Source organism: Mytilus californianus, unplaced genomic scaffold (genome assembly GCF_021869535.1).
Source record: "Mytilus californianus isolate M0D057914Y unplaced genomic scaffold, xbMytCali1.0.p SCAF_3, whole genome shotgun sequence".
NCBI lineage: Eukaryota > Metazoa > Mollusca > Bivalvia > Mytilida > Mytilidae > Mytilus > Mytilus californianus.
This window is the reverse complement of record NW_026262679.1, coordinates 73,998,975-74,019,414: the sequence shown is the minus strand read 5'-3', so window position 1 is coordinate 74,019,414 and position 20,440 is coordinate 73,998,975. Positions and strand designations below refer to the sequence as shown.

General features: G+C 31.4%; 1 protein-coding gene across 3 annotated transcripts in view; it reads left to right on the top strand.

Moving 5' to 3' along the window:
• The window catches only part of LOC127735070 (uncharacterized), a 30,648-nt gene extending 13,793 nt beyond the window's left edge, over positions 1-16,855 (top strand). For 2 of the 3 annotated variants that reach the window (XM_052245161.1, XM_052245162.1), the window contains exons 11-19: positions 417-619; positions 1,759-1,867; positions 3,272-3,404; positions 4,142-4,263; positions 5,634-5,963; positions 7,202-7,918; positions 8,603-8,716; positions 11,209-11,304; positions 12,966-16,855. In XM_052245161.1, coding sequence (XP_052101121.1) covers positions 417-619; positions 1,759-1,867; positions 3,272-3,404; positions 4,142-4,263; positions 5,634-5,963; positions 7,202-7,918; positions 8,603-8,716; positions 11,209-11,304; positions 12,966-13,603 — 2,462 coding nt within the window. In that variant the 3' untranslated portion in view covers positions 13,604-16,855. The remainder of the gene's footprint in view (positions 1-416; positions 620-1,758; positions 1,868-3,271; positions 3,405-4,141; positions 4,264-5,633; positions 5,964-7,201; positions 7,919-8,602; positions 8,717-11,208; positions 11,305-12,965) is intronic. The other variant, XM_052245163.1, reaches the window with a different exon arrangement.
• The last annotated feature ends 3,585 nt before the right edge of the window (positions 16,856-20,440 follow it).

The following is a 20,440-nucleotide window of genomic DNA, read 5'->3' as shown; positions in this document are numbered from 1 at the left end:
CGAATTAATATTTAGATATAAGTAACACCTTTACCAAAACAGAAAAATAGCTATTTTTTCCAAACATGTAAATTGTGCCAAAAATTTATTTGCCACTTGACTTTAAACAGCCATCCATCATCATCATCATCAATTCACAGCGAAAAAAATATCAGAACTTTGTTTACGAACATGATATCTGCACTAAACATGCTAAACTTTTTTCTCACTGGTAATTAAAATATTAATGCCACTTATTTGTAGCAAAACATTCAGGTTCTAGCAAAACATTCAGGTTCTAGCAAAACATATCAATGGCAATGAAGTATGACTAGCGTTTTTTTTTTTTCTCCATAAGAATATTTGTTTGTATGAAACAATGGGTTATTTTTATATCATTGGTTCTATGTATGACCAAAATTTCATTCCCTTTTCAGCTGGTGTTCCAAAATTTGAGGAGGAAGTTAAAGCCATAACAGATAAAGTGCATACAAGTACAGCTTATCTGTTCAATACACAGTCATTGAAGGAGCAAATAGCAAGTATCTTGCCTGAGCTCAAGGAATCGATAGACTATCTCAGGAATAAAATCGATAAGGAAGTGACTATTTCCAGTACTCCACAGAGTTTACGGACTACTGTAAGTCATCAAAGTATTGTTCAGATTGTGGTAGGACGAAATTGACACTGCTCCTGCAATTCTTTTAATTTAAATGTTTGTAAATTTTGAATAATTTGGATTTCTTTAGATTTGTGCAATTTATACAAATTTATTTACTTTTTTGCAAATAAAATTTTAGAATTTTGGCTTCTGTTTTCTTTTTTATATTCAAAATATTTCAAATAGCAGAAGTCCCAATTTTGTTTTACAAGAAATTCTATATCTTCTATTAGTTATTATTAAGAATTATTATTTGGATGGATTTAACTTTTTTAAGATGAAGATAGATTTTCATATTTCCTATTACAAAACTATAGTATTATAACATTTGTAATCATTTGATTCAAAAACAGGACATAATTTATATAGACAGGCTATAATTGCTTACTTCCATGTGATTTGAACTCTGGTGGATAGTTGTCTCATTGGCAATCAATCATACCACATCCATTTTTTTATTGTCTGTAAAATCAGTTTTTCGATTTAACTTTTTTAAGATGAATTATGATTAACAAAAATCATATGATAGATTTTCATATTTCCTATTACAAAACTTTAGTATTATAACATTTGTAATCATTTGATTCAAAAACAGGACATAATTTATATAGACAGGCTATAATTGCTTACTTCCATGTGATTTGAACTCTGGTGGATAGTTGTCTCATTGGCAATCAATCATACCACATCCATTTTTTTATTGTCTGTAAAATCAGTTTTTCAATTTAACTTTTTTAAGATGAATTATGATTAACAAAAATCATATGATAGATTTTCATATTTCCTATTACAAAACTTTAGTATTATAACATTTGTAATCATTTGATTCAAAAACAGGACATAATTTATATAGACAGGCTATAATTGCTTACTTCCATGTGATTTGAACTCTGGTGGATAGTTGTCTCATTGGCAATCAATCATACCACATCCATTTTTTTATTGTCTGTAAAATCAGTTTTTGGAAATTTCTCTAATTTGTAGAATTGAATCTATGATGCTATATTTGTATAAGATATTCCTTTACATTGGTGAAGCAGCCATGAAATGACAATAAATTCAGACATTAAATCTTCACTCAATTGTCATTTCTGAATGAATGTTATATTTGTTATTAGTCTGTAGGTATGGGTTTGATGGAACCTTCTCCACCTGTATCTTTCACACCAAGAAAAACAACCGAAATCACACCAGAGGGCACTGCAATTAAACTTTCTCCTGATGATGGTATGTACATAAAAACTTTTAATGATGAGAGAAAGAACAGATGTTCAGTATTTGTCTGAGTACTCTATCACAAATTAGTAGGTGAATGTGTCCTGTTTTTACCTACGTCGCCTCTCGAGCCTCTCATCTGTCTGTCCTTCTGTCAGAAAGACTTTGGGTAGGAAACCTTCGTCAAAAGTTTCTTGGCTTCTATGAGAGGGAATGAATTTAGGATCAGTTATGCTTCAGTATACATGTTACCTTAATTAATTGCATGCAACAACACAGGTTTAGACCCGGTATTGGTTTTGTATGAACATTGATAGGAGGAAAACATGCAGCTGTATATCTTTGACAGTCATTGTAGCAAAACGTAGAACACATATTAATGTTGTTAAAAGCTAAATGTGCAGTAAAGATACAATCTTGATCACCAAGGACTCTTGACCTTATTTATATATAGATAAAATTAGAAAAGCAATAAAAGGAGACTAGATAATGTCAATGAAACAGCAACCAAAAACTATACGTCAAGTTCATTTAATATCTTGATTTGAAATGTGTTGGTTAGTTTCATGACAGTTCAAAGGTATTAAAGAAAAGGTTTGTGGACTTTTGTCAGTGTTTTTATGCCCCTGCGCAAGGTGAAGGTGGCATTAAGTGTTACCCTTGACTGTCTGTCAGTCCGTTCTTCCGTCCGTCAGTCCCATTTTAGTTTGAAAAGCAAGCTTGAGCGGGAGCATTGGTGTCCTCAGACACATTCTTCTTTTATTTTTTAAATCTATTGTGTGAAGAAATGATAATGGATGTAGGTAGACATATTATTATTGCATTTCAGCAAAATCTTAAGCTTTAATGAAAATTGGTTACAACTGTTATTGAAAAGGAGGATGAGGGATATAGTAAAAAGTTAGAATTTATATTGAAGGATACATATGACAGGAAAGGAGCTATCACAGTGATGTTAAAAATAATGCAATTTGTGGTTTGGGAAGGTGTTGTCACATGATTATACATCTCCATCGGGGAGGGAAATTAATATCATATAGAAAAGTATTGACATACTTAGAAAAAAATTAAACATAAACAAAAAAGGTCCAAAATCGCAAAAATCCAGACCATGAAGTGAAATTAAGATATAAAGATAATTATATTAACATTATTGGTTGAGTGAGAATAGTTTGAAACCATATCATCACACTTGAGTAATTTTGTGGTTATAAAGATATTCAAATTAATCAAAAACATACTTTGGATTGTAAAACATAGAAACTATTCAGACCATGAATCCAATTTGAATTTTCAGACTAAAAGGCATTCTCAGTAATATTTTCAAAAGCTTACATGAAAATGACTTGATTCATGACAATTTTGGTTTAAATTTGATACTTTATACTAAAACTGATAATTTGAAATATATTACAGTGACCACACCAGAGGCAGTGTCTAGAATTGCAGATAATGTTACTGGGACTGTAAGAAAGGGTCCAAATAATCTTTTCCAAGGTACCCCTGTTTATGCTGGATCTGTAAAACAGGATGCAAGAAAAACAGAAAGGTATAAACTACTAGTACCAGTACAAGAAGAATTTGCTTCATTATAAAAGCATTTACAAGAACATGTTAAAACTTGATCTCATTTTAATATCCAACACAATTTAAAACATCTTACTGACTTTGATAACTTAAACATATCGTTTGTGCAGGCATTCAAGCTGCTGCTATTGAGGCTTTTCAATAGAGAAGAAGTGTAAACTAAACAAGGAAGAGAACGAACAGTTCTTCACTAAAATGAGAGGGGTGTTATCATACTGAAAATGAATATGGCATTGCTTATGCTGTTTGTTACAATCTAATCTCTGAATGCCAGAGTGTAAGACCCCCAAAAATTTAAATATATCATGCATGTTTGAAGGTTTATGTAGGAAACAGTGTGATATTTATTTGTATAAGTATTTATTCATATTGCTAGTAATCGAGAGGGTTTTTTTACAGGTCCAAATTTATTTTAAAATAAGAATATTAAATGAAGAAACATTTAAATTCATGCGTTTTTATACAGTGTTGTGAATGCCATATCCTTGGCCACAGAAAAATTTGAACACCCAAGTTTTGATATACTGTACTCAAATGGCTACTTTATTTCAGAATTTACCTTAACGGTGTTTGCATTCATTAAAGGCAACCAGAATTTTATTTCTTAGAAAGTGTTAGTAACAAATGAATCAGAAACCAGAAGGAAAATACTATAAATTTTTGTATATATGTAACTATATGAAATCAAATCTTTTGTAGGGTCAATTCAAAATTACCAAAGAAAACAAAAACAGAAAGTTCAAATTCTAGGTCAGTAGATGTTAGAGGTCAGTTGCATTCTACACCAACACGAGCTGCTAGACCAACAGTAAATAATCATGGTATGGAAATATTAAATTCTGTAATTGTGATGAAAAAATGAAATGAAAAAAAATATAATTATTCTGATAACACAGTAATGTCTGTAACCAATCCCTTTATTTCACAGTATTGATATATTTATTTTTTAATTTCATTGAAGAAAAAAATAAAAATATTCCAGCCAGAGAAATGTAAGTGATGAAAGGTCTGATAGTTAGTATGTCTTTTGTACCAAACTTTCAGTAAGGAAAGGAGCAACAAAGCAAATAATAACTTACTGTGGATTCATTTATTTTCGTGGGTATCAATTTTCGTGGATAGAGAAAAAAAGACGTTTCGTGGTATACGTAAATTTGTGGATCGCTGATTACAAAAAAAAAATAAATTCAGATTCGTAATTCGGTGATTTCTTTTTGATTTAGGAGATCATATAACCTCCTTAGTTTGATCAATAATAAAAAAAACAAAAAAGAAGGAATTCATTGAAAAAGTTTTGAATTGTCAAAATCCTCGCTTGGTCATTCTAGGTTAAAGTGTTCATTGAAAACTTCTATTACAATAATGGACAGAGACAACTAATTATTTGTTTGTTTTACAATTTATAAATTCTTGTCGGAATTTTATAAGGCATTCAAAACTCTATGATTGAAAGCTCATTTCCCTATTCACGATATAATAAACAGTCATATAAGTAAAAGGTGTGAAAATAAATGTTCCTGTCAAAAACAATATTACCTACGGGCAATATCCCTGTACTTAATCCTATTGATTTTTAATCACCAGTAAACCAAACTATGACACGGTAATTAACAACTTGCAGTTATTTTCCATGAACAGTTTTAATCAATTTTAAAAAGTAAATTATCACTGATATTCGATATATTTATTATTGATTTAATCAAAATACTTGTATCTTCTTTCAATAAAAACACGTGTTATGTTACAATGTTTATAGTTAGTCAACACTGTACTAGAACTGCATAACATAACCGGAAATAAACATCCGACTCCATACACATTTTTGGGATTATTCTTCGTTGAATTCTTAAATTCGTGGTTCTCTGTGACCAACGAAACCCACAAAAATTGGTATACCACGAATAAAAATGAATCCACAGTAATATGAATTGAAAATCATGAAATATTGTTCTTATAAATCAAGGTGAAAATTGGAGTTTTGTTGTTGCTGAAAAAAGAGAAATTAGAGTGATGCATGAAATAAAAGAAATTGTGGGAGGATGCAGACCCTACCATTCATAAGCCTTTTTATTGATATTTTTTTCCTGATTCTCTAGTGATTTTCGGTTTATAATAATGATAGCCATTATGTGCTTTTATTATAAGAAACTCATTAAGTATTGATGGTTTGCAAATTTTCATTGTCATTTAGATTGGGATGGAATCATACAACAGCCAGAGACATTAATATCACAGCTTAAAAATTCACCACCCCACAGTGAGCAATCTTTTCACAGCGACAGAAACACGAACAAGAGTAATATAACTCAAACATCAGGAACCATAACTCCTAAACTGTCTCCACGATCTGACACAGGGCCTGTAACTCCTAGGAACAAAAGTTACAACTCGCCATTTATTTCACCAAGACAAGGACAAAGGTCAGCAGAGGTCACACCAAGACAAGGTCATAGGTCACCCTCAGACATGATAGTAGATGAAGTTATGGGATTTGGAATGGTTATGTCTCCTGGGATGTCAGGTAAATTAATTAATGCATTTCAATTGTGTGAGATGTTTATTTATACATTTTAAAATTTAGAGTTTCTTTTACAAATTATTGAATGGTTATGGATTTTTAATCATTATGAAATGTTAGTTTTCATTTCAGTAGGACAATTCAAGAAATAATCGATTTTATAAATTGTTTTCTATAAAAATGGAATACTTGATTGTTTTTTTAATATTTTGAAAAGGAGAGAAATGAAGGGGAATGATAATTTAAAGAATAGATTTACTGATTTAGAAATAAGAAGATTTGGTATGATTGCTAATGAGACAGCTCTCCACAAGAGACCAAATGACATAAAAATTAGCAACTATAGTCACGGTACGGCCTTCAATAATGAGCAAAACCAATACTGCATAGTCAGTTATAAAAGGCATCAAAATGACAAATGTAAAACAATTCAAACGAGAAAATTAACGACCTGATTTATGTACAAAATAATGAACGAAAAACAAATATGATATACAGCAACAAACGGCAACCACTGAATTACAGGCTCCTGACTTGGGACAGGCACATGCAGAATGTGGCAGGGTTAAACTAGTTTGAAGGCGCCAACCCTCTCCTTAATCTGGGACAGTGGTGTAACAGTACAACATAAGAACAAACTAAAAAGGCTTGACTCATCAGATGGATACAAAGCAGAAATACATCTGACAAAAACACAGACAGGACATGGCATGGTACATTTACATCCCTACAACAAAAAAGACGCTAAGTACAGATCTGAGAATACTCACAGTTACTGACAGATAGTTCAAAGGCAATAACAACTAATAAAAAATCATGCATCTAAGACTACTTGTTTTCATTTAAAAAAAAGGGAAAAAGGAAAGCAACATAATCTTTGTTGTGGTGTACAATAGAATAATTGAACTATGAATAAGCAATTAGCAACATCTTCATATTACATTATTAGTTATTTGTTTATGCTCAGGGCTTTCCAATTATTTTGAAGTAGCAGGTGAATATCACATAGTAGAAGGGAGGGGGTCTATGAGGGTTTGCATACTTGACCAGGAAATTAAAGCATACAGTCAATTTGACGACAGTTTCCCTAGCTGTTATGGAATGCTCTGTATGCTTAATCTGTTTTATATGATTAATATTTGCCTTTATGTGAGAAAATAGGAATTTATAAATCTTCAACTCAGTTTATTTAAGAATAAGTTTGTGTATGCTGATAGTACTGTGAATATCTTACTTTTCAGGTGCTGAAGCATTTCGAACAAAAGCAGAAATCCCTAGAAGTCCTATAAGTGTTGAGGTTAAAATGATGTTTAGAGAGGCAATGTCGAATGAAAGCAGTCCCCAGTCTGACAGGTCAAGGTCTTCTAGAAGTCAAAAGTCAGCTGAACATAGTTTCAACATGAGTGATCATGGCTTATACATTCAAAAGGACAATCCAACCTTTGGTTATCAGAATTTTTCAAAAACTTTAAATAGATCCAAAAATACAATTTCAAGTTCCAACCAAATGGCAGTTGAACCATCTCAGAATGATGAGATGCTGTCAAGTGATGCCATGAACAATTCACCTTATAATGAAGGAAAAATAAGTAATGGTCAAGAATTAGAACTGTTAAGTAGTTTACAATTGCAAAAAGACAAATATTTGGAAGAAAATCGTCCAAAATCTCCTGTAGGAGAAACTTTAGACTCTATTGAAACTGACCCTGAAGATAATTCTACAACATCTAAATTTAAGTCAAAAGAAAACAGTTTTAAAATACAAAGACCGCCGTCTCCTGTGGCTGAGTTATTGGAAAGTTTTGATTCTGGAAACGAGGATTCAGACAAAATATTGGAGGAGGAAGTTTCTCTGAAAGACGAAGAGGATGATTTCTATTTAGAACAACCTGAAGGTTTACTCTCCTCAGAGGCAGAGGAGGACACACAATATGAAACCTTATCCAAAAAGTTTGAAGGTAATTTATCTTTGTGTGTGGTATAATTTTTTTGGTTCATTCCATGCAATTATATGAAAATATACTGTGTATCTTGTAGTAGCTGCTGCTATGAGAATGATGTAGGGTTGCTGAGTGAAATACATTTACTCTTTTTTTTTTAATTTAGGACTGTTTTCTGTCTTTTGAAGAAATCCTTTCAGTAGATGAAACATGACCTTATGCTAGGGATAACACCTGTTGAAGGTTGAGTTGCAAAGATTTTTTTTTTTTAATTGAAAAGGTGTCATCATTGCATATCATCACCAGAAGTCTGACTTTCATCGATCAAAACTAATTTTTCATGAGAATTAAAAGGTTAAAAGTTATACAGTTTAGGTTTTTAAAAGAATAAAATGGTAAAATCCTGTCTGAAGTTGTATATATATATATATACATATATATATGTGTGTTAAAGTGTGTTTGCTGATATTCGATGTATTCTCTAGATAATACGCCTGTATCCATGTATGTTTTAGTCAAACCTACATAGGGATTTTTCCATGTCTTGATTTTACCAACAGTTGTTATATTTCGTTGGACACTTAAATTTGTGGAAAAAACCATCCACGAAAACCATGAAAATTAGTACCACACAAATAATAGTACTTTTACAGTACATCCGAATATTGCTATATATGATTAAATTTATATTTTACATTACAGAACAAAAGGCTTTCATTACAAAAGAGGTCATTCCAAGAAGCCCTCTGAAGGATGAAATAAGACGGATGTTCAAAGAAGCAATGTCTGATGTAGAGGATTCACCTTTACATAAAAGTAATTATTATTATTATGTTTGTGGAATCTGGTAATATTTTCAATACAACCAAGCACACTATAAACTCTTCTGTGATATGTGAACTGAATAATTTACCTGTCCAATAAATTTTCTTTGAGAATGGTATCTTATTGCCACTGATATTTCCGTTGTACTGATATAAAACTTATAGGGAGTCACCAAATTTGTTTTTTAATATCAGTAGTTGAATCTTTTGCACAGCATGCAAAAAAAAACTGAAAAGTCCGAAGAAAGTATGACATTGTGACTGCATTATGTTTCAAAATCTAATTGATCAATGTTTTTAAGATATATCAGAAACACATAATGACTTTATATTGCAAAAATGCTTTTGGTGACCCCTTCTAATGCTATATCAATAAAATAAAAGTTTCAGTGGCAATAACATAACATTTTCAAGGGAGTTCTTTTGACAGGTTTTTGAGAAAAGGAATTTTAACTTATAATTATTCAATATTTTCTGTGATATTTAGATACATTCATTTATACTTCATTCCAGAGAATATTCGGTTTGCTTTAACTCTGAAACTGTAAAAGTTCTTCATATGCAGTTACTGGTTCTCTAGTTGCATGGGTCTGTGAAATCACACATTTACCATAACCTACCTGCTACCTTAATTCAACTAAGTAATTTATTTCTAGGTTTTCTTTATAAAGATCAGAAGATCTTTGTTGAAATAATAAATACATAATCTACACGAAAACATTGTAATGACACACTTACCAATACTAGAAATAAAGGTAATAGATTATTTAGTATAAAACGTGGAGCACTAGACATCTCACCCTTACACTTCTTGATGGTAATTTCAATGGGAATAATTATCAAAGGTACCAGTCTTATAATTTGATAGGCCAGACACGCGTTTCATCTACATAAGACTCATCAGTGATGCTCATATCAAAATAGTTAGAAAGCCAAAACAAGTACAAAGTTGAAGAGCATTGAGGACCCAAAATTCCAATTTATATCAATAATATCTTGATCAAGGGTCCGGAAACGGTCATATTTGCCAGTCATGTCCTAAGATGAAACTATTTGTCCTAAACGAGTAATTGGGATTTAGGACAAATTTTATTTTTTTACAGAAGTAATTTCGGTCATTTCTTTGACTCAGTGTTTGAAATCGGATTTCTTAATCGCCATTTTGCACTTGTGATCACTTGTTTTTGTTTATAATCCCTTTCCTGTAATAAAACTGCCACTACAGAAGTTTGATAATCCTGAGGGCCCTCCTAATATCTTTATCAATGCCTCCGGGAAACATTGGCTAATGATCGCTAATCACTTTTTACCTGTGGTTTTAATTCACACCTGACAGTGATCACAAGCTCAGAATAATATCTTTTTAAAAAACATTAAAGTTCCCTGACAAGTATATTCATTATTTATTTACTTTCATCAAAGACAGTCAACAATTCTGATTTAAAAATTAAATCGAAATTTACGTAGAAAAAAGTATTTTTTTCATGAGTAACACATGTGCTTTATTTACTATGTAATACGCATGCGTGAAATTGTCTTCAGCAAATTTAATATTTTAATAATCGTTAAATGCAAATTGATTTCATGCTAAATTAAACGATTGCAACCATTATCTGTTATATTCAAACACTTTTAAAGGTAATAAAATAAAAAAAGCCTTAAAAAGCCAGTGATTTCCTGTCAATTTGATAAACAAAACAAAACCCGGAAATGAATCCGGAATTATTTGTACTTTAAAATATTGCAAACTTCCGGTTTTAACTTTGTCAAATCGAAAAGAAACGTAAGCAATGTCTGAGAAATTAACCATTTTGAGTCATTAAAATCATTTTAATTTTAGACTGTTGCCTTCCCTTAACTGTCCTTCATGGTAATGGTAAGACATTTACTTAGTAAATGCGATGAAACAGCAATACAAGTTCGTCATGTTCATTGATGCTATGAATATAGTCAAGTTGATATCGACAATTTGAAAACGGGCACCAACTTTTCAAACATCTCAAAATGACCGAAATTGTCTGGAAAAATTTCCGGATCCTTGATCTTGATATAGGTCAAAAACTAGTTAGGCAATTTTTGTTGGAATATTAAACACTCCTTGGAAATATAGATTAGATGAAAAATTTCCTTGTAAGTGCTCTCTCCCTTACAATTTTTGACATGTTATTTTTAAAAGAGATTTACTTAGAAAACCTATGTTTTTTTGAATTTTGAAATTGAATATTTTATGTGCATTTCCTTGATTAGAAATGTGTGTCAAAATTTGATTTTTATATGATAAACCTTGCCTAACGATTTTGTTGGATTTCGATCAAATAGATACATATGCAGATTTTATATGAAGAAAATTCTGTTGATGTTAGTTGAATGCTAATTGAAGTTTTATTGGATTTGAGGCAGTAAAAAAATTTAATTTTTGTGAAAAATTGCCATATAAGACCTTTCCTGTATGTTGAATATTGACATATTGTTCTATTGTTTTAGGTAGTAATAGGCCTCACTCAGATAGTTTTTCAAGGTCAAATCACAGTAAAGGGAGAGCAGCAGGTATTGATGATAGTTGTAATGCCTTGCAAGCAGGTATATTTGTTTCTCTAGCACAAAAAAAATAAATAACCGTGAATTTTTCATTACTGATTTATATATATATATCACCAAATTGTCAGATAAGTATGAAAAAAAGGAGATGGGGTGATATAACAATAAGACAGCAATCCAACGAAAAAATAACCAAAACCATCTGGAAGCAACACATAGTCTTCAACAATAGACTATGTCAAGTTATAAATTGTACCATTCAATAAAAATTGTGAATAAATTTAACAGAAACAGTAAAAAAAACTGTTGTTTACACCCAATTATCCATATAATGAAAAACATTAAGATACTACTTTTGACAAGGTTCTTGACTTTGGGCAGGCTCATGAATTTGTCGCTTATTATGACTATATTTGGCATATGGGATCCTTTGAAGGTTTACATGTCTGTCTGAATCTTTAACATTTGTTGGCAAAGCTTAACCATGAATTTAAATGTTTAATAAAGTATAAATATGCTACAGTCTTGTTTGCACTTTTTGGAAAATCCATGTTATCAAATATCCATTAAGATGCATTGTTTCCTCAATCCATGAAACCGGTACCAAGGAAAGAAATGAATCAACAGTATTGTACTAATAGACATCAATAACTTTTTTATACCCCCGCTTTAAAAAAGTGGGGGTATACTGTTTTACTTCTGTCTGTCCGTCCGTCCGTCCATCCATCCATCAGTCCTTGAGTCCGTCCTTCCAACCCATAAATATTTTTTGTCGCATCTTTCTCAGGAACTACATTACAAGGATTTCTGAAATTTGGTTTCAGGGTTTATATAAGTCAGCTTTAACCGTGTGATGCGTTTTCAGATTCATCACTCAACAACTTCCTGTTTACAGAACACTTACATATTTTTACACTATTAAAATTATCCACTTGCGGCGGGGGTATCATCAGTGAACAGTAGCTCACAGTTTCACTTGATTAACCTCCATGCAATGTATTACAAAACTTTGTATTTGTCAGTCAACATTACACTTATCACAACTGAGGCACACGGTTTAGTAGAACCCTTTACAATTTTTACTGTATGCCCCGATTATGGAATTTTTCTCTCATCATATTACTCATATTCTGTATTTAGGAAAGGTATTTGTTCTGGGACTTTATGATGATAAGAGGAACTTATAATTTTATGTTGTACTGTGTAGTTAAGTGATTTTCAGACCTGCATGGCTGTGACTTCCTGTTTGGCACAACTTTGAACTTTTATTGTGCTCATCGAGCATGGAATTTTTGTCAATGTCTGATAAATGGTCAAAACTACAAAGTACAATGTCAACAGCAATTGAGGCAAGACACAGGATCTGTAGAACTCTTTACAAATTTATATTATACCCACTGAGCATAGATTTTTTATTTACATATTACTCAGATTCAGCATTAAGGAATGTGTTTTAGTCTGGAACTTTTATGATGTTGAGTCGAACTTATAAATGTTTATTTGTATTGCGTAAAAGATTTTCAGACCTGCATGTCTGTCAGTCTCTGTTTGACAATACTCTGAATTTTTATTATACTCGCTGAGCATTGAATTTTTGTCAATGTCTGATAATGAGTTAGAGGTGTACTTTGCATTACATCATGTGCAATTACAGTTTATATTGTTTTTATTATTAATTGTATATTTATTTACTCTATTTAAAGGTAATAGCTTTGATTTGCAAGGAGCAGGTGATGGAATTGGTTTGGAAGACATAGAAATGCCTGATATGCCATTAGAAGATTCTTTTGGTGAAAATTATGGTGCAGGAATCCCCAACAACACTTCAAATTATTCGAACAAAGCTATTAATCGTGAAAGTGTAGGTCTTGATTTGATTTCCTTCACAACGCCAAAGTCAGAAGTAAATTTATTTCAAACTTATGATGCGAGAAAATTAAAGGAGGCAAAACATGATCTAGATGAAATATTTAGTCAAAGTCTTCCATTAAGGGTGGAAAATATTCGTCAAGCAGAGACGAAGCAACAGCTTACAGAGAATAAGACACATTTAAAGCAGTTAGAAAAATCTATTGGTGAACTTGAAGGAAAGTTACTGGAAATCAGTTCGAATGAGTTTCTGAATCCTGACTCAAAAGATGATTCTGATTTAATTGATAATTTAGACGATTCGTTTGTACCTGTGAAAGGTGGTGTTTTAGTTGAAGGTGGAACACCTTTGAAATCTAGGTCACTTCAGAATGTAAACGAAGTACCAACAAACAATAGTAACGATATACGAACTAGAATGCAACAACTTAAAGAGGTTGCCAAGAAAATTAGTTCAGATTTTAATGTATAACCTGTCTCACAGTATTAAATTATTTTTAAGCCTGAATGAATTCTTTAATTTATTGTAATGACCCCTTTTTTAACAGTGTTTAAAATGATAAATACGTGCATAATAGTATAAATACAACATCAATAGAGTAAATTTGGGAAGAAAAATAATGTTTTTTTAAATAGTCTTTAGCACAAGTAATTGTCTTCCTAATATATTAAAATTCATTACCTGGTACTCTTGTTATAGTAGGTTGTATAGTTATAGTACTTCAGTGTATCTTATTTGCTATTAAAGGAGACTGCAGTGGTGTCTATTTTAAGAATAGTATGTCTTGCTCTAACCCATGCCAACCTGCCCCCAAAGAAACTTGTTCAAAATGCCCATGTGTCGTTTTCATATTTTAGTGAAATTGATTCAACTCATGTAAAGAAAAGCAATCATTTTCCATAATGATCTATCAAAAGAGAGGCAAAAGATACTGTAGGGATATTCAAACTAATAATTCAAAACCAAACTGACAATGCCATCGCAGAAAATGAAAAACGACGAAAAGACAAACAATAGTACACAAAACTAAACATAGAAAATGAAAAACTGAGCAACACGAACACAACCAAATACCAGGGGTGATCTCAGGTGTTCTGGAAGGGTAGGTAGACCCTGCTTCACATGTTGCACCTGTGATGTTGCTCATGTAAGTACAAACCCGATAAGATTTATCAAGGTGCAAATTTTTATCACTGTAAACCATCATAATATAAATCTTATCTGTAAATTTTTTTTTACTGAGCCACTAGATTCCTTTTTTTTTTAAGACTTTGGTTGTCTCAATAATTTTCTAAAATTGTTAAAAACATTTTGCTGACTTACAAAAATTACATTCCTCAGGTGTTTGAATCCTTTAAAACAGTAATGTATTTAACCGACCTGCTGCTTTACACATTTTGTAATACATTTATTTTGTGCATGTTTCTTTCAACCTTGAAAATTTCAATAGTTATCAGATAATACAAAATGGAGATAAAATAGTACTGACTTTTTATCGGATCAGTAGTCAGTACTTCGGTACTGACATGATTTATAACAAACCTTTCTAAAATTGTCCATTTATAGATTTTGAAATTATAAAGAAACTGAGGTTTCAACTCCCTCAGGCAAAGTTGACCTTAGATGGATTTGGCTATTTTTAAGGTACTTTTGGTCATATAGCTCTTCAACTGTTTCGGTTCTTATACATCCTTGGCTTTCAAATATTCAGCTTTGAGTGTTCCTGATGAAGGTAAATCCAGAAAAGTGCTTTGGACACATTAAATTTATAACGCGTTGTTTTCATTTTTTAATTTGCTCGACATAGATCAGGAATTATATGATTCTACATCAAATTTCTTAAATTATATAATATACTATATAACTGTTTCCTTGTATTGCTGATATATATATGACACAAGTAAATTCAGTGAGCTACTGTTTAAATAAAATGGATGCCAATTATGTTTTTGAAATTGAACAAAGAAAGATACCGTATATAGTTGATGAATCATAGATACATGTATAAGATATTAATTCACAAAAAGTATCTTACAGAGGACAATTAACTAATTATTATAATGTGAAAGAGTTTTATGCAGATGCATTGTAAAATAGGGTCAACTTGAGGATATTAACTGTAAATTCAGAAATTAAAGGGATGTTTTTATGAATGAAGAAAATGCAATGAGATGAAATTTTCAATAATTAACACTAGCTTTTCAAGTTTTGCTAATGAAATTCTTCTAAAACTTGTTCCAGAATTGAAATACATATCTTGCATTGTCTTTGGTTGTCTAATATTTGCACTAATAAATACATACGATATATTTTTTATTTTAGTACAGTATGTTATGATAAGTTTATTGTTGTAAGTGTATGTTAGGCCATTTGTTAAGTGTTTATGTATTATAAACAAAAAGATATTTATTTGAAACATTAATGATTGTTTGTACATTGCAAATAATGAAACATATACAGTGTGTAATAATTATCAGTAGGTGAAGTTGTATGTATTTAAAACATATTTAAACCAGATTGTGCTTTTTCTTATTTCAAACTTTTTTATGTTGCCGAACAGCAAAACTATAACGACACATAGGGGTCATTTCTGTTGTCTTGCCTCGTCTCTGTCACACTTTGTTAATCTGCAAGTCCTAGATAATGGGTTAACAGAATTCCACCAAACTTGTACAGATTTTTATACAAGACTTGAAATTGTTCACCAGCTATTTAATATTTGATCTGAGCTATTTTTGGGGTTCTTTTACCAAAACCAGGACTTTGCCATTCTGCTTGTATTATTTGCAGATTGAAGGTGACACATGTCTCCTTTGAAAGACTCACATTTTTTTGCAATTTGTAACAGCTTTACATTCAGATTTTAACTTAAGAAATTCAGATCCTTGCTCTATAGATAGATTTTGATTGACACAATTTGAGCAAAAGTGATTTCCCTTTTGTTTCCATGTTGAAGGTTTAAGTGCACAAATTCCTTCATAAATAAAAAAATCAAAGCATTATACTGACTACTAGCCTTTAGAAAAAGGATTTTTCTGAACAAATTTTTATTTTAAGCCTTGCTCAATTCATCACAATGATCTAGTAAGGATCTCTTATCAGACTTTCAGACTTGTGTGTTTCTCATGTTTCAATTTGGTTAGTCAAATATGAAAATCAACCTTTCCATAATGGCGACCAAGGGAAGTAACTCAAACTCAAATTATGTCATTTGAAACCTCTCTATTCAAAGTCATCCTTTTACATTTGTAGTTTCCTGATTCCATGAAAATGGAAACAGTCTAACTAACTAAGTACGTTGGATAAGTCATCTGCTGAAAAATTGTTAACAAATAAAACATTAAAAGGTATTACTAACAGGAACAACCAAATATTTTGGTCAGTTGAATGTTTTCTGCTTTAATCAATCTACAGTGGATAACAATATCCTTGTTTGGACTTCTTACATTTTCTTTTTTCATTTTGAATCAATTTTACCTAAAAGCATTACAAGTGATTAGGGATATGTTCCTGCATGTAAACTGGCTCTTATGGGTATGAAAAATAAGCATTCTCCTAGATATTTTATTTTTGCATTCTCTCATTGAAGATTTTAAAAAGATTACATGAAATATATATTTTTTTGTGAGAAATTTATGAATTCATTTTAATATTTCATTTATTATGAAATTATATGCAAGTAAGTGCTGCAGTTTTAGGATTGAATAAACTATTTGAAATGTTTGATTTGTTATGATTCCATTTACTCCTAGTACTGAAACTTCTTTTTTCGAACTGATGATGATAATCTTTGCCTCCTTTCCATTATCAATCACTCCATTATAATTTTGTGGTAAAATTTTCAACAACCATTAATTGCAATCATACCCAACGGAAGCCCCACGGAACAAACTTCTGTAGGGTATAATGTTTTTGAACCTGTCAGTCCTTTTGTCTTTTTGTCTGTCAGTCCTGTTCTTGTCATCCCGAATACTTTTAAACCACACAACAGAATTTCATGAAACTTTGTAGATTATAAGGACATACCATGTAGATGTGAATATTGACAGGGAATTATGATTCAACTTGTTTCTAGGAGATGAGCCCCTTAGAACTTAGAATTTTGGCCTAAATATACTACTGCAACAGTTGTCATTGCAACTTCTCTAAATCCACACAACAGAATTTCATGAAACTTTGTAGTTAATTAGGACATACTATGTAGATGCGCATATGGACAGAAAATTATGATTCATTTTTTTTCCAGGAGTTAAGCCACTTTGTACTTAGAATTTTGGTCTAAATATACTACTACAACAGTTTTTCATCGTAACTCCTCTGAAACTACACAACAGAATTTTATGAAACTTTGTAAATAATAAGGACATAATATGTTGTATTTCCACAAGAAATTTTTATCAGTTGACTTTTGTAGGCGTTATAAGTCTTTGAACTTGGTAATCTGGGGAGATTTTGTCTACTCAATGACAATTTTGGGGTGTGGGTTATGTGAGCGTGCTCACAAAGGTTCTTTAATTTGGAAAATGACATTGAGCTGTTAATGGTAAGTGATAAGTAGTAATAATACAACGGTAACAATTTTATTTTACCAGATGCACATTTCAAAATTTAATGTCTCTTCAGTGATGATTGAAGCCAAAATAAATGAAGTCCGCAACCTAATACAAACACTGAAGACCTGATAAACCAAATAGGACAGCAAGTCAAACCAAACCTGAACAAGGAATTAGAGCTATGCACAACGGAGACACATTCCTTAATTTAAAATGATTTGGAAATTTTATAACAGCAAATTTAAATGGAATATTTGTAAAGTGAGATGCATTGTCACATCTTTTACTAACTTTGCCTCCATTGTACAAGACTTTAGTGTAGACAGATTTAGATTATACTAGTTTAATATGGGCCCATATATTAAACACTGACCAGAAATATGGTATAAAATGAATAGTAATAAAATTTTTCATCTAAGATTAAAAACAAGTTTGAGGAAATGCAGCTTTGCCAATAGAATAAAAACAACTTTGAACAGTGCCACTTATAAATGGAGTAAGAATCTTGTTTGCCTCATGTTTTATTCTATTTGCATCGGCTGTAAATGTGAGATATTGTCAGTGAAAATATTAAAAATGTTACATGAAGGATAATATGGCCTATATTTGATGGTGACAGAATTCAATAGACAAACGGGTCCTTTTGTATGTCCACATACAAACACGCACACATTTGGGAGAAAATTGGAATTGCTAAAAGAAGTTTGAATACATTATTTAGCTGGATAGGCATCTCCTACTTTGCATACATTATTCATTTTACGATTCGATAGTAAGTTACAGCTAAATACCTTACAAACTTATATCTTGTGGTTACAAACTGTCAGCTCATTTTTAGTTTTAGATCACCTGGCCCAAAGGGTCATATGATTTTTTTGCTATCGCTTTGCATATTTTATCTGTCTTCTGTACACTTTTCTTTTAAAATCTTCTCTGAAACTGCACAATGAATTGAAACTGAAGTTTGTCTACTTTATCTATAAGATGTAAACTATAAAAAATGTGATTTTCGTCCAGCTTTATTAACCAACATTGCAGCTATGTCTTAAGTTAAAACATAGGGATCAAACTACAGTTTTGGCTTATATCTCTTAAACTTTAGCAATAGAGGATTAATTGATGGGTGAAAATGGCCTGCACAACAAGTTCAAAGTACCTTGAAATTTTTTGAAAAATCTGTCCACATGTTATGGAGTTATTTCCTCTGAAATGTTGATTTTTTACAATTTTGGCATTTCCTTTGAAATGTTATCAGCATGAACAGATGTATCCTCACACTGAAAATTAAAGAAAAATTCTAGACCTTGTTTCTGGGTTATTGCCCCATAAGTATTGATTTTCAGCACAACAAGATGTATCTATCCTTATAATTGGAGACCAGTTTTGGAGTTGTTGCCACTTAAATAATAATTTTTCCAGTTTTTGGCTGTTATCATTAAAAATATAGGAGCTAGGTTATAAAAATGAATTAAAAAAAATTATCAGCAAACCCTAAAAATTTCAGAAAAATCTGTCATCCAGTTTTTGAGTTATTGCCCCTGGGGTCTTGGTCATAAAACTTTGCTTGAAACACCAAATCCAGTATTTTTGATTGGTTCATCTCTAAGTCTGAGTACCATAATCGTACTCAAAATTTTTATGACTGCAAGGCCTGAAATATACATTTTTCCAATTTATTGATTTTTTTTGCTCACTCCCCCATTGCTGTTATATTGAAGACTATATGAGCTAGGTTAAAAAGGTATACTGCAAAAATGATCAGAATGACAAGCTCTATCTACTGTGATATTTTTGACAAAAATCCTTTATGAGTAATTGCCATGCAGTGTTGTTTTTTACAGTTATGGCAGTTACCTCAAAACTTATGGGAGCTAAGTTAAACATATTATTTTCAAAAAAGATCAGCAAGAATACAATTGCATGTGCATATTAAAGTCCTATTTAGTAAACTCATGTTTTTTCATCAGGGTAACAATACAAGCACAGGTGTGCCTCTTGTTCTTTAGGCAAACAGAATCATTTTAAGGGGATGTAGGGTACTGATGGTACATAACTTGCTAACATATTTTCCTTACCAACCACCCAGCATAGCTATTATGACTGAAAACAGGACATAGGGTTGTACATGAAATTCATTAGAACAACATGTAAAAAGTTACTTTGCAGACTGGGCTTATATTATACATCAATGAGATGATGCAATTTTGATTCTTCATTAATAACGGTAATTATTGGGCTGCTACAGTAAAACATGGTTCCATACTGAACCTTTAAAGAAATACCTGTAAATATTTCTTCTAGGTAACTGCTTAACAGATAGTTTTATCAATAAATTACCATTTAAAAACAAAGGCAGATTAAGGGGCACCCTTCCTTATGGAGCTACATATTAGTAAATGCATAGACTTTTTACAAATCCCAATTTTAATGCTGCCTTGGTAGGCCACCCTTTTTCAAAATAGTGGATCAGCATTTGGAAGACACTCTTTATATAGATATAGGAAGATGTGGTATAAGTGCCAATGAGACAACTCTCCATCCAAGTAACAAGTTATAAAAGTAAACCATTATAGGTCAAGGTACAACCTATTATTCAAAAATTAATACTTGTTGAGAATTGAGAGTGGATTGGGTTTACAGAATAGATATTAGGCCAGAAAAATACAGAAAAGAGAACAATAGGGTTCTTAAATATAAAGAAAAGTGTAGAGAATAATTTGCCAAAAATATAAAAAAAACAACAAAAATGGCCTAA